This window comes from Ursus maritimus, unplaced genomic scaffold (genome assembly GCF_017311325.1).
Source record: "Ursus maritimus isolate PB19 unplaced genomic scaffold, ASM1731132v1 scaffold_19, whole genome shotgun sequence".
Classification (NCBI taxonomy): domain Eukaryota; kingdom Metazoa; phylum Chordata; class Mammalia; order Carnivora; family Ursidae; genus Ursus; species Ursus maritimus.
Genome location: NW_024424341.1, coordinates 53,825,162 through 53,840,082, shown reverse-complemented (window position 1 = coordinate 53,840,082; position 14,921 = coordinate 53,825,162). Strand labels below are relative to the sequence as shown.

The 14,921-nt window shown below is 54.6% G+C and overlaps 1 protein-coding gene and 1 pseudogene across 2 annotated transcripts in view; both read right to left on the bottom strand.

Annotated features, from left to right (window-relative positions):
• Nucleotides 1–3,451: 3,451 nt before the first annotated feature.
• Nucleotides 3,452–14,921, bottom strand: part of PVR (PVR cell adhesion molecule) — a 16,234-nt gene continuing 4,764 nt past the window's right edge. Inside the window, exons 3-8 of one of the 2 annotated variants that reach the window (XM_040634127.1) lie at nt 12,282–12,584; nt 11,202–11,319; nt 7,953–8,101; nt 6,970–7,098; nt 5,498–5,529; nt 3,452–4,980 (exon numbers count right to left, since the gene is read on the bottom strand). In XM_040634127.1, coding sequence (XP_040490061.1) covers nt 4,843–4,980; nt 5,498–5,529; nt 6,970–7,098; nt 7,953–8,101; nt 11,202–11,319; nt 12,282–12,584 — 869 coding nt within the window. In that variant the 3' untranslated portion in view covers nt 3,452–4,842. Of the gene's footprint in view, nt 4,981–5,497; nt 5,530–6,969; nt 7,102–7,952; nt 8,102–11,201; nt 11,320–12,281; nt 12,585–14,921 lie in introns of both variants that reach the window. The other variant, XM_040634126.1, reaches the window with a different exon arrangement.
• LOC103657155 overlaps nt 13,781–14,921 on the bottom strand; it is a 1,983-nt pseudogene continuing 842 nt past the window's right edge.

Genomic DNA, 14,921 nt, shown 5'->3' with positions numbered 1-14,921 from the left:
ACCATTTTATTTTTGATCATTTAAATCATTATATTATATATTATATTATATATTATTTACTTTTTAGAGAGTGGGAGAGAGAGGGGAGGAGGCAGAAGGAGAGAATCTCAAGTAGACTCCTCATTGAGCATGGAGCCCCACTCGGGGGCTCAATCTCACGACCCCGAGATCATGACCTGAGCCAAAATCGAGTCAGACGCTTAACCCACTGAGCCACCCAGGTGCCCCTCATTTTAACCATTTTAAAGTATGCAGTTCAGGGGCATCTAATACCTTCACAGTGTTGTGCAATCATCACCACTATTTCCAGACATTTTCTATCCCGCCAAAGGGAACCCTTGAGCCCATTAAGCGGTCGCTCCCTGTCGCCTCCTTCCCCCAGGCCCTGGCAACCGCTGATCTCTCTTCTGTCTCCATGGAATCGCCTACTCTGGACAGTATGGAATCCTACACTCTGCAGCCTTTCGCGTCTGGTTTCTTTCACTCTTTCGGGGTTCATTCGTGCTGTGGCTCGTGTGCGTACGTCCCTCCTTCTGTCGCGGATAACATGTGCGGATAGATCACGTTCGGTTTCCCAGCCATCCGTTGAGGGGCCTTTGGGGCAGCGCCACCTGTCGGCCGTTGGAAATAGCGCCGCTGTGAACACAGAGCTTCAATCTTTCTGGGTACCTGCCTGGAAGCGGAATTGTGCGGTCGCCTCGTTTTTCACTCAGATTTCAGTAGCCTCGGATCCTCGGCCCGAGCCGTCTGCCACCCAGAGGTTTCCAGAACCTTGAAGCTCCCCGAGGTGGGGTGGTATCGGCTTGGAACTCCCCTTCCTCCGAGTCCGAGCGGTGTCGGCCGAGGGTCCGTCTGGGGCTGTTTTCGTCTCTCCATCAGACCGCCTCCCCTTCCTTGTCCAGTATTGATGATCGTGGTTCTCTCAGTCGTGTGTGAAGTTTATACAAGTCCTACAGCACAATTCAGGGTCCACTCTGGACTCCCGGCTCTTGTGGAATCCACAGACGCTTCCCTGACTGAGACACGCGGCCATCATCCATCACTGGCGGGAACAGGACGTCTACGGAGGACTGTTGGTCAGTGTCTATCGCAACAACAGGGGCACATACTCTTTGATTTCACCTCTGGGAGTGTGTCCTACACTCATGTGTCAACATGGCCCCCGGGGGGACAGTGCACAAGGCCACTCACTACAACACTAACAGTAAAGGGGCAGAAATACTACAAACACCTGTCCAGTAAGGGCTTGGCTGAAAAAGTCCTGGATGTTCCCCTGTACAGTACTTACCATGTGCCTTTAAAATTAAAAAAAAAAATTACGTATTTATTTGATAGAGCGCGAGCTCGCACACACAAGCAGGGGGTGCAGGAGAGGGAGAAGCAGGCTCCCTGCTGATCAAGGAGCCCCATGTGGGACTTGATCCCAGGACTCTGGGATCATGACCTGAGCTGAAGGCAGACGCTTCACCAACTGAGCCACCCAGGTGTCCAACTATGTGGCTTAAAAAAAAAATATTTTATTGGAAGAGAGAGAGAGAGCACAAGTAGAGGGAGGGAGGGGCACAGGGAGAAGCAGACTCCTCGCTCAGCAGGGGACCCGTCGTGGAACTCGATCCGAGGACCCGGAGATCATGATCTGAACTGAAGGCAGACGCTTAACCGGCTGAGCCACCCAGCAGTCCCACTATACAGCTTTTTGTAAAAAGATTAAAAACACTGTCTCGGAATTTCCAGAAACCCGAGTAATGAAAGTAAGGTGCAGAATGGTGTGTCTGAGATATTACCTAGTATGGAAAAAAGAATAGATATTTGTTCTCTGCATTAGTAACCTCAGCCAACAAGCAATGCCATGGTTATGCTGGTGGGAGTGGTAGATAAGATATGTTCTCTTCTATGGCGAAAGGACCTCACGGGGGTGATTAACCAGAGGACCTTGAGATGGGGAGCTTCTTCCGGATGACCCGAGTGGGCCCCGTGTAATCACAGGGTTCTGTAAAGGGAAGGGAGGTAAGAAGGCCAGAGGAAGAAGGAGGGAGCAAGGGGAGGAAAGGCCACGTGATGGGCTGTATGCCAAGGAATGCTGGAAACCTCTAGAAACTGGAAAGGCAGGGAACGGGTTCTCCCCTGGAGCCTTTAGAGGGACCAGCCGCTGCTGACATCTTGATTTTAGCCCCGTGAAACTCTGGACTTCTGACCTCCAGAGCTGTAAGAGAGGAATTTTTTGTGTTTGAAGGCACAGCTTGTGGTCATACAATTCCCCCATCTAAAATGTGCTATGCGGGGGGAGCGCCTGGGGGGCTCAGTCAGTTGGACTGCCTTCCGCTCAGGTCACGATCTCAGGGTCCTGGGACCGAGCCCCACATCGGGCTCCTTGCTCAGCGGGAAGCCTGCTTCTCCCTCTCCCTCTGCCTGCTGCTCCCCCTGCTTGTGCTGTCAAATAAATAAAATCTTTTTTTTTTAAGATTTTATTTATTTATTTGACAGAGAGACAGCCAGTGAGAGAGGGAACACAGCAGGGGGAGTGGGAGAGGAAGAAGCCGGCCCCCAGCAGAGGAGCCTGATGTGGGCTCCATCCCAGAACGCCAGGATCACGCTCTGGGCTGAAGGCAGACGCTTAATGACTGAGCTACCCAGGCGCCCCCAAATAAATAAAATCTTAAAAAAAACCAAGATGTGCTATTTGGTGGTTTTGGGTATATTACGTTATTTTTAAAAATTGTGGGAAAATAGAGTTGACAAAAATTGGCCATTTTTGGCATTTTTAAGCATACAGTTTTGTGGCATTAATCACATTCACAAGGTTGTGCAAAACTGGATATCTGTAAGCAAAAGAGTGAAGCCGGACCCTCACCTTATTCTCTATGTGCAAAGTAACTCAAAGTGGACCCCTGATGCTTTTTATAGAGGACCTAGTTAAAAATATAAAAGAGAGAGAGAAATAAGATGGGCTCTCCCCAGGGTGTCTGAGAAACTTGAGGGCTCATGTCCCTGTGGGCCTCTTTCTCCTTTTCTAAGCGAGCTCCATGCCCAGCGCGGAGCCCAATGTGGGGCTTGAACTCACGACCCTGAGATCAAGACCTGAGCTGAGATCAAGACCCTTGGGGCGCCTGGGTGGCTCACTCGTTAAGCGTCTGCCTTCGGCTCAGGTCATGATCCCAGCGTTCTGGGATCGAGCCCCGCATCTGGCTCCCTGCTCAGTGGGAAGCCTGCTTCTCCCTCTCCCACTCTCCCTGCTTGTGTTCCCTCTCTTGCTGGCTGTCTGTCAAATAAATAAATAAACTCTTAAAAAAAAAAAAGTCAGACCCTTAACTGGCTGAGCCACCGGTGCCCCCCCTCCCCCCGTCATTCAGGTTCTTGCTCCCATACCTCTGGTTCTGTCCCACATGCCAAAAGTCCACACAAAGTCAGCCCCTCCCCAATTCCTGCAAAAGACCTCCCTTGCACACAGCTATTCAAGGTGTAATAAATTAACTTTAATAAAGGATTTGGGGCTGGGGATGGACAAGGGTTTATGTAGCAGCAATGCCTCCCTGACGCCATGGAGCCCTATGGGCCTTGCCACCCCCTCACTCCTCGCATTCTTCTCTGTTCACTCTCTCCCCTCCATCCAGCGCAGGTCCCAAGAACTTGTGTTCTCTTACACGGCAGCTCATGCCTCAGGATCGAGTTTAGTGTCCTGGCCCACGGTCTTAGTTCCTGCCAAGTACTTCCCCATAGACGGGTCTTGCTGTAAGAGGAATTCTGGTGCCTGCTCCCGAGATCGGAGTTCCTTATAAAGGAAACGGATCCGTTGCACCTGAGCAATCTGCCTCCCGGACCTTGGGCTGTATCCTCCCTGGTCTGAGGGCTGTCCGTGTGGTTTGCACAGCCGTCGCTTTCGCTCCCCCAGGATCTCTTCCTCCTTGTTTGGGACACTTTGCTTTCCTCGGTGGGTGACTGGCTCCCATTCTCCAGGGTCCTGTCAGGCCCAGCACGCTGGCTACACATGCTGTCCCGGGACCTGAGTCTTGGCAGAAGGTGCCAGGATCTTACATCCTTCAAGTGCACGACTGCCATTGTTTTCACTCCTCGGACAGTGCTGAGCGGCTGAGCGCCAGCCTTGGGTTCTCTTCGGGACAAGGGTCTGTGGCTCTTTCTTGTAACCACAGGGATGCCACAGATAAAGAGATTTAGAAGCTCCAGGTCAGAGGTCGAATTCTTACAAAAGTTCTCTGGCAGTTGGAATAGTCTGTGTGGCCCCACAAGGCAGGAAAGGGTTAATCTTGCCCAAAGGGAGATTGCGCCCTTTGCCCCTGGCTCTGGGAGGTGGCCCCTAAGCCCTTGGAGTGTCTTGGCTGATAGGAGTCTTCGTCTGGGGCTCTGGGCTGCCCCAGAGTCCATGCTAACTGTGTGATTCGTGGCGGGGCCCTGACCTGGGGTGGTGCTGGAGACTAAGGTCAGCTCCATGGCTGGTGACCAGGTCTGCAATGATGCGCCCCCAATAAACACCCTGGAAACCGAGCTCAGGTGAGTGTCTCTGGTTGGCAGGACTCTGCGTGTTGTCACATATCATTGCTGGAAGAAATCAGTGCTGTCTGTGCAACTGAGCTGGTGCCCGGTCTCTCCCGGATGGTGCCCCACGTGGACCGTAACCTCCGCTGTTCATGGTAATAAACCGTAACCGTGAGCACAACGGCTTCCCTGAGTGCTGCGATTCCTTCCAGCGAATGACTGCTCCTGAGAGGGGTCATGGGGGCACTGAACTTGCACCTGTCACTGCGTTGCAGGGCAGGGGGGACATTCTTGAGGTCTGGCATGAGAAGGGTGGCCAGTCTCTTTGGAGGGAGACTTCATCCCCTGGGGCTAGGAGCCAGCTGCGAGGGCCATGTCCTCCCCAGCCCCAGTCTCTCTCTCCAACCGTCCTGGCGCTGTCACCTGGTGCTCTCTCGGTGGATCCTGGGAAGAGCTGACATTGGTGTCCACAACCGTATAGGAGACATACTAGAAGGCAGATATTCAAACTTTAGCCTCAGGGCCCTTCCCAAAAGAATCTGCCCCCTGGAGCCCAGCACGCGAAGAGCTGCAGTCCTGTCCCCTCCCCTCCCCTCTCCTTGGAGGTCAGGGCGGTGCTTCCTCAGTTGCTCTTAGCCCAAAGACCCAGAAGTGATCGGGGCAGCATTTCTTAAGGTGGGGTCATAAGTGGGGAGGGAAGGGGCACCTATGGAAATGCAGATCCCCAGCACAGACCCACCAGACCAGATGCTCAGGGCACAGGGCCTGGGAACTTGCATTTTTAGGAAACTTTTCAGGACAGTCTGCCCAGCAGGAAAGGTTGGGAACCATGGCTGGAGGCATTTGGAGAAAAAAATTCAGGACCTGGCTCCTGCCACCGTGCTGGGGTTTGGTTAAGTGCTGCAGATGCCCAGAGATGCCTGTCCCCTCCCTGGGAATGTCCAGGCAACAAGTCTGTGGTCCGTGCAGGCCCCCACACCCTCCTCAGCCCCACCGCCACACTTACGCCATTAGCAGAGGAGCTGTGTTGGTCCCGACCTAGGGAAAGAGGAGGAGAAGTTTCAGGAATGAATGACAGTGCTGGAAAGCATGGCGAGAGGACACATGTGGGTGGCAGAGCCCCTTGAATTCTCAGCGCCAGCTCTGCTATTGACACGGGGCGTGGGGCACTCCCCACAGTGGTTATTTGTAAAGCAGGACTGGGGTATAAGCCTCACCCAGTATAAATAAATATTCATTCAGCATGGATTCTGGAACCTGATAGAAGGTTTCAAATCCCAGCTCTGTCCTTTAGGAGCTGTCCGACCTTGGGCAATGGACACTCTGTACCTCAGTTTCCTCAACCATCCATCAGGGATTTATTCAGCAAATAGGAAACGTCCGCTTTGCTCCAGGTGTCTTCTGGGCGCTGGAGATACAGCTGTGAGCAAAACAGCCCCAAATCCCTGCTCTCACGGAGCTCGTACTAACCGCAGCAGTGGTACCGGCAGCAGCAATCAGAGCCTTACGTACGCACAGCGTGTGGCTTATGATGGGCCAGATGCTGCGCTAAGTGATTCACCTGTATGACTGGGTACAGCTACTCCCATTTCACAGAGGAGGAAACTGAGTCAGAGAGAGTAGGTCATTTGCCCTTGACGACATGATTACTAAAGCAGTAGAATGGAGGCCCAGACACAGGCAGTCTGGCTCCGGAGATGCCATGCTTGGCAAACACTTCGCCAAGTGCCTCCTGTGTGCCCAGCCCGGTGGTCGGCATGACCTTCACAGTTCTGGCTCTGCCCTCCTGGGGATCACAGTTCGCTGCAGAGACAGACGAGTCCCCACAGAGTGGTGTGTCCCAGAGTGGGCAAGGGTTGGGGTGGGGAAGCCCAGAGCAGGTGCTTGGCTCACTCTGGGAGATCGGGGAGGGCTTCCTGGAGGAGGAGGCCTCCAGCTGGGATGTGAGGAGGCAGTTTTGTTTAGGGGTTGAGGGAACAAGCTTTGTAGTCAACAGAACTGCCCTCTCCTCCTGACTTTGGGGCTGTGTGCCCATTGGCAGACCTCCTCTCTGCGAGCAAACATTTCCTCATCTATACAGCGGGGCTCACTGCTCGGCGTGCAGAAAGTGCTCGGCAAAACGAAGCTCTTCTGCAGCTCTTCTCATGAAGCCAAAGGACTTCACCAGAAGGAGCCGTGGGGAGGGTGATCCAGGCAGGGGAACAGCTGTGCAGAGCCCTTCAGTCACGAGCATCAGGCCCTTAGGGCTGGGATTAGGATGTCCGCTGCTGCCCCTACTCCCTAAACATTTGTAAAAAGTCATCAACGTTCCAATGAGCAGGATTTTCTGAACTTAGTGGCCTCCTGTGTAACATGGGGGAAGCTCACGGTACTGAGGATTCAGCGGGAGGCTGCCGTACAAGGGGCTGACTCTAGATCATGGCAGGGGGTCAAGTGTGGCCCCATTCGCCGCTGATATGCCAGAGAGGAGGGACTCACGGGGGCGTCTGAACAGCCGGAAATAAATCAGGGACACCAGCAGGGCCACACCGACCACGACTCCCACCACAGTCAGGATAATGATGCTCACAGTGGACCAGTCTGGTTGTAGCACCTGGTTGGAAGGTTCTTCTGGAAGAGAAGCGGCAAGCACGGTTAGGTTCAGAGGCTTCTGGGGTCTTCACCTGCCCCCAAAACATTACTCCTCATCCTTTAAGGAAGCTACCACTCTGCCTCTCCTGGTCATGGTTCAGGGGGGCTTAACCCTGCCCTCTGGTTCCTAGGATGGGACTCTGACCCAGGCCTGGCCGGTCAGAGCATTCTGTTCTCCCTGTTGCGATCAATTCACGGGGTGCTGGGACCCCAGCAAAGCCAGTGACAGTCAGCCCTGGGACTTCGGCTAGAGCTACTGAAAGTGGTGTATTCTTTCCCCTGGGATTACTGAACGGGTGAGACGGGAGGCTGTAGCTGCCGAGGGACATCTCCCCTCCCTGAGGATGCAGAGAAAAGCAGAGACACGAGATGTAAAGGAAAGTTCCTGGGTGTCACTGTTGGAGTATCTGGATCCAGCCGTACCTGAAGGTGCATTTTCAATAAAGTCCCATTTTTGCTTAGACTATTTTGAACTGTGCTTCTATCACTTGCGATCGATAAAGACTCCTGCCTCATATGCTTGGAAAGGCCTTTCTGAGTCCCTGGGGACAAGCCTCACACAGCCACCCAAGCCTGGGTTTGCAGAGGGGGTGTTTCCAAAAGGCTGCACAATGGTTCCAATGGTACAGATGGCGAATTAATGGAGAGGAAAGCTGACTCCACTGGTCCTTTCATGAGGGGGATTAGGGGAAGGATGGGAGTCAGAAAGCATTCTTGTGTCTGAGGACTCCCATAACCAGGAACCACCTCCAAACTCCCCCCTCAGAGGGAATCCTGCTGTGACCTCCTCCTTCGGTCCCTCTGTGCTTGCCACCCAAAGGGCTCCTCACCTCTGACCTGGATGGTCAGTTCTGCCTGGCCAGTCCCTAGGGCGTTGGTGACACGGCAGATGAAAGTCGTGTTGATGGACTTGTCCACGGTCTGGATCAGGAGCTGCGAGTTCTGGGCCACAGCAGAGGGTGGCAGGGACCCACTGGTCCTGGCAGAGACAGAAGGGGGAGGAAGCGGCAGGTGTGAGCCCTCACATGTACTCATGCCATCTCTGATCTCAGTGGAGAGCACCCCTGGAATTTCCTGACTCTTCCTCTCATACCCATATCCCACCTATCAGCAGGTGCCGGCCGCCCCATCTCCAAAACCTCTCCAGACTCCAACCACTCCACAGGCCTCCCTGGCCACCACCCCAGGCCGATCCCCCTGCTCCCGGGCCGCCGCGGCCACCTTCTCACAGGGCTCCCTGCCTCTGCCCCATCCCTCTCTGTCCCCACGTGCAGCGGCTGGTGAGATTTTGTTAGAACTAACTTGTTCACACCCCTTCACTCTTCAGAGTCTGCCCGTGGCTCCCGCCTCACGCAGTGTCAACCCAAAGTGCTTACGTAGCCACAGACCCCAAGCGCTGGCTGCTGACACCATCAACCACACTGTCTGTGACTCTCCCCTTTGCTCTGTGTCCACGGTGGCCTCCTTGTTGATCTTTGAACACTCCCACCACAGGGTCTTTGCACATGCCGTTCCCTCTGCCTGGAATGCTCTTCCCCTGGGTACGTGCCCAGCTCATCCTCCCTTCCTGCAGGCCTCTGCTCAGACGTCACCTTAGCGACACCTTTCTTGGCTGCCCGATTTCAACTGCAACGCCCTCCCCACCCCAGCCCATCCCACCCCACCCCGCTTTACCTCTTCCACAGCCTTTATCCCCATCTGACGCGCTACTGACTTCCCATCGTTATTTTGTTTGTTTCCCTCCCCCACTAGAGTGGAAGCCCCAGGAGGGGAGGGGATTGGGTCTGCTTTATTTACCAGGGCATGTTGGCCCATGCGATCTGGCACACAGCAAGCAGTCAAAGCACTTCGGTTTAGTGGACACAGAAGACGCAAGCATCCTGCACGGCCGGGCCAGAGCCGGCACAGAAACCCAGCCCTGTGGCTCACGAGCCTGGATCATGGCGCTCTGAGGCCGGACAGGAGGGGCGTCTGCCAACACCACCGGAAGGAACACCTTTGGCCGCGATTCCTCTGACTGACCGTAGAGACGCGGCTATGGCTATCCACATGTGCGTGGGTGCAAGCGGGACGCGAGCCCCGTATCCCACGTTCAGGGGTGGTTAAATAATTGGCAGCATGCGCATCGGACGGAATGGGATCCCAGCAGCACTGGAAAGGGGGCTGTGGGGACTCTGACGTGCCTAACAGGTGAAAGACGGATGGATGGGGAGAGGGACGGACTGATGGACGCGAGAGGGCAAATCCAGTAAAAGGTGAGCGGGAGAATCCGCGGGGTGGGTTCTTGAGAGCTCACTGGGGAAGTCTCACGTCTTTTCTGTATGTCTACTGATCACCTGATGAAATGCTGGGGCAGATGGGGACGGGGATCTACGTGCTGTGAGGCGGGAAGGCGACCCTGAGATAGAGGGCAGGTTTCAAGACGGTGCCCGTGGCACGGCTTTTGTTGAGAAGCGTAGAGAATAAAACACGGGGGGGGGGGCATATAACAAACGGTAACGGCGGATATTTCTGGACACTTGACTTCGTCTTATTTTCTTCCTTTTGCTCATAACCGGATTGTCTAAAGCTTCTACAATGGCCATAAATTATTTTGTAATAAGAACAAAAGCCCGATACGGATTGTGTAAAACCATCCATCCCTTTGCCTTTTCCTGTCCCCCCTCTTCACCCTGGCCTTGGTACGAATCTGAGGAAATCTGAGTGCTCTGCGCCTCGGCTTCCTCACCTAGAGAATGGGGACAGCACCCGCTCCGCCAGAAGTGACTGAGTGGCTTACACGAGGTGACCGGGGAGGTGGGGTGGCCCAGCTCAGAGGTTAAGAGGATCGGTTTGGAGCCACATGCCGATTTGAGAGTCACTTTTGTACCCTTGTGGTCGTGGGACCCATGCAGATGATGGCACCTACTGGGGCCCAACTTATCTTCAACCTCGGGCACGGTGACGGTGCGGCCCGTGCCCGGAGTGTGGGGGTCACACAGGGTGAGGCGACCACTGGCACACCGCAGACAACTGAAAAGAGCAGGTGTAATGGTGACCCTGCACTAAACCCCCTCATAAACTGTGCACACAAGACAGAAATTTTACTGGGGCCTAAAGCTGACTTCTCTCTTTTTACTTTCTTGTACCTGCCTCCTCCCTCAGACCCAAGAGTCCTGCCCCTGGCCCCCTCCTCCCTCAGACCAAGGAATCAGGCCCCTAGTCCCTCCTCCCTGACGCAGGAGCGCAGGCCCCCAGCCCCCTCCTCCCTCAGACCAAGGAATCAGGCCCCTAGTCCCTCCTCCCTGACGCAGGAGCGCAGGCCCCCACTCTTTTTACTTTCTTGTACCTGCCTCCTCCCTCAGACCCAAGAGTCCTGCCCCTGGCCCCCTCCTCCCTCAGACCAAGGAATCAGGCCCCTAGTCCCTCCTCCCTGACGCAGGAGCGCAGGCCCCCAGCCCCCTCCTCCCTCAGACCAAGGAATCAGGCCCCTAGTCCCTCCTCCCTGACGCAGGAGCGCAGGCCCCCAGCCCCCTCCTCCCTCAGATCCAGGGGTCCAGGCCCCCAGCCCCCTCCTCCCTCAGATCCAGGGGTCCAGGCCCCCAGCCCCTCCTCCCTCAGATCCAGGAGTCCTGGCCCCCGGCCCCTCCTCCCTCAGACCCGGGAGTCCAGGCCCCCAGCCCCTCCTCCCTCAGACCCAGGGGTCCAGGCCCCCAGCCCCCTCCTACCTCACACCCAGGGGTCCAGGCCCCCGGCCCCCTCCTCCCTCAGATTCGGGAGTCCAGGCCCCCGGCCCCTCCTCCCTCACACCCAGGGGTCCAGGCCCCCGGCCCCCTCCTCCCTCACACCCAGGAGTCCTGGCCCCCGGCCCCTCCTCCCTCACACCCGGGAGTCCTGGCCCCCGGCCCCTCCTCCCTCACACCCGGGATTCCTGGCCCCCGGCCCCTCCTCCCTCAGACCCGGGAGTCCAGGCCCCCGGCCCCTCCTCCCTCAGACCCAGAAGTCCAGGCCCCCAGCCTCTTCTCCCTCAGACCCAGGAGTCCAGACCCCCAGCCCCCTCCTCCCTCAGACCCAGGAGTCCAGGTCCACCCAGGACTCACGTGCTCCAGTCATAGCCTGTGGGCTCCGGTTTGCTGCGGACGTCACAGCTCAGGGTGGCCTCACTGCGGCCGAGGTACCAGTTGTCATCGTAGCCGGAGATGGAGACCTCGGGGGGGTCTGAGGGAAACAGACACACAGGCTCAGAGACAGGGACCCTTCAGAGAGGCCTAAAGATACATGGGATCATGTCATAATGAGAAAAGGACTCAATGGGTTTCAGGAACAGCCCAAGACAGAGAGGCCTGTGAGGAGTCTGGGGCAATGGATTCCCCCAGAGAACAGAAGGCCAGGAGTCCTCGGCATGGTGGGAGGTAGCAGGGTGCTGAGGCGGCTTCTGGGGACCTGTTTCTCTCTAGTCATTTTCCCGGGTAGCCAGATCCTGGCATGCCATGGGTGTCCTGTGAGAAAAGGCCTCTTAGATGCTCATAGCACACGGGAGCATATTCAAGGCTCTGACAAGTCCTGCTGGGAAGAATCCTGGATGACCCTGCTTCAGCCCCTGTTTATCCATCCCAAATGTGATCGACAGGGAAGACTTTTCAAAGTCCCCAAGGGGAGGGCCAATGAGACAGCGTGGTTTTTTTTTATGGGGAGGAGCCAGGGTTGATCCCCTCCTCCCTCAGACCCAGTGGCAATATTGAGGGTGTCCAGGGTAGACAGTGCCTGAGGGAATCAGTGTAGCAACTGGCCAGGAGGGAGTAATCATATGGCCAGTGTAGACGATGGTAAGGCAGTGCAGCAAGTGGACAAAGGAGTTGGTGTAGACAACACAGGAAACAGTGTAGTGATGCGGGCAAGGTCCGTGTAGACAGCTGCCTAGGGAAGCAGGCAGAGGCCGTGTGTGTAGGCCAGGTTCAAGGGAGCCGGGAGAGACAGTGTGGGGTGTCGGTGTAGACAGAGGCCGGGAGAGCCAGGGGACACAAGCCGGGGTGCAGCGTTGCCTGTGGCCTCAGAAGCTGGGTACAGACAATGAAAGCCAGTGGTCGTGGTCCGGGGGGCCCGTGTAGGCAATGTGGGGGTGGGGTTGGAGACAGTCGGGTAGCGGCCCTTGTCCTTGCACACATTCGGGGGGCACTCACAAGGCACATCGAGAGTCAGGGGCAGCAGGACGGGCCCCTCCAAGCTCTCATGTTCCACTCTGCAGGTGACAATCTTGCCATCTGCTTGGCTTGAGGGTATTAAGGTTAAGAGGCTGGTGACGGTGAACGTGCCAGGCAGGTGTCCCGGCACCTGGCTCTCGTTGGCCTTCTCATCCAGGTGTGGCCAGGAGATCTTGGCGGGCGGGCGACCCTCACTGGAGACGCAGCAGGCCACGGGCACAGGCTCTGGGCTGAGCGGCCTGAGCGGGACCTCCTCCGTCTTGACCTCGTTCTCCGGCTGGGCTGCGGACGGGAGCAAAAGGGACTGGTCAGTCCTCGCCTGCGGTCTCTCCACAAATAGCACCGCAGCAGAGGGGCGCAGCTAGGTGAGCGCGCCGGAGGGCCGGATTCAAGTCCCGGCTCTGATCCTGAGCTGCGGCTTTGGGCATGTCTGTGCTCAGTGTCTTTGTCTGTCAACGGGAGAGAATGATAGGATCACAAGCGAGGAGAATATCAGGTAGAGCGCCTGAGATGGTACTTGGCGCATAATAAGTGCTCAGTAAATGCTATGATTACTGGGAATTGAATACATGGTCTGGCTAGAGGATGGGCAATGTTGGGGACCCAGCAATGCCTGAGGCAGCCCCAGGCCCTGGCTCAGGGGATACACAGTCCAAGGGGAAGACAGATTTGCCCAGACAGCGGTAACCCAGAGTGGGCAAGGCTGTGACGGGGGAGCCCAGAAAGGGGTGCCCCAGTGTTGGGGGAGTGATGAAGGAGGGCTTCATGGAGGAGAGGAGGGCTGAGCAGTGCTCTGGAGGTTGAGAAGGGAAGACAGGCTCGAGGTCACTCAGTTCTACGGCACAGAGCTGGGCTTTCACAGGAGGTCTGACTCCAAACCTATCGTGTGACCACCTCTTCATTATTCTGGTGATTCCCAAACCTGGGGCTCCGCTTGGTTCCTTCTTCATTATTACTTGTTACTGTAGTGTTATTATGGGCTGGAGATTTCTCTTACATTTGACTCACTGGTTGTGGGGTTTTTTTTGGGGGGGGGGAGATAAAATACTGGTAGTTTTCATTTTACATAAAATTTCCAAAACAATGATTATACAGTATAACAGGCATCTGCCATGAATAGGTTATTCATGGAAATTTTAAGTTAAAATCAGCTTCTAAATTTAAATTAGTCATCTCTGGCTAATGAAGAGAAAAAACAAATCACAGGTGCTGGGAATAATCTAGATTATCTCATTTTCCCCAGCTGTTGAAGCCCATTTCCTTGATCACTTGGGCTTAAGGTCAATTTATTTTGCTTTTCCTGACTTGTACTTCACTGGGCCCTTCTGAGGGATTTCACAGCTGACCTCAGCCTCATGCGCTTTTCAACGCATTATTTTATTTTATTTTGTTTTATTTTATTTTATTTTATTATTTTATTTTATTTTATTTATTTTTAACACATTATTTTATAATTTGCAAAACGCCGTTGCATTTTATTCGCAATCGGAACACTCCCCGCTCCCAATGTACCGGCGAGGAGGCAGCAAAGAACATGACTCCCTGGTGTAGATGTTCCCTCCCAGCCCTAACTGATGAATATTTTAAAAGGCGTGGCATCAAAATCTCAGCGTTCCCTTTCTCTGATGGGTCTCATCAGCTTTTATAAAAATAAAACAAAAGGCATAAGCAAGGCTTAGGGGCTCGCTGCAATTCAACACCTTTCTTTCTAGTTAATGTGCAGTGAGGAGGGTTGGTCCGGGTCTATGTTGGCACGGAGTTGGGGAGGGATTCATTCCAGACACGAAAAGCTGTGTTTCCAGTTGCTTCTGATTCACCGAGGGGATCACAGCGGATGCTCTCGAATGTGGCCCACAGCCCAAGGGAAGCTCTCACAAAATTAAGGAGGTGGATTAATTTTTTTTTTCATCCGCTGCTCGAGATTTCCCAGCTGTTACTAAGATACCTAGCACGCTGACACTGTGAGCCCCACCACCATCTCCTATCATGCTGGCCTCCTCGGGTTCACGGCCAGCGCCCCGGGATGCCTCCAAAAAGGACGTTTACTCTGGTTCTCGCGCTTTGGTGGCCTCGGGTGTCTGTGGCCCACTCTAAAGCAGTCAGGAAGGGTCCAGCCCCCAGGGCTAGACCCTCTCTCCTCTTGGACTACCTGGCTTGGTAGATTGCTATCAGAGGCGTCCTGCCCGGGAGTACCAGAATATTCGATTCAAGAATTTGATAATGAGGGGCGCCTGGGTGGCTCAGTCGTTAAGCGTCTGCCTTCGGCTCAGGGCGTGATCCCGGCATTCTGGGATCGAGCCCCACATCAGGCTCCTCCGCTATGAGCCTGCTTCTTCCTCTCCCACTCCCCCTGCTTGTGTTCCCTCTCTCGCTGGCTGTCTCTATCTCTGTCGAATAAATACTAAAAAAAAAAAAAAAAAAAAAAAAAAAAAAAAGAATTTGATAATGAAAATGTTCTGGTGCCAATCCTGTGACCACAGCATTAGGATGACTTGTTCGTATTCCTCTGAAATCAGGTATGGTCTGATCATGTAGTAGCATGGGTCCACCCTATTTCTGCTCTACTAAAAAAAAAAAAAAATAAATTTTTTTTTTTTTTTTTTTGAGAGAGAGGTCATA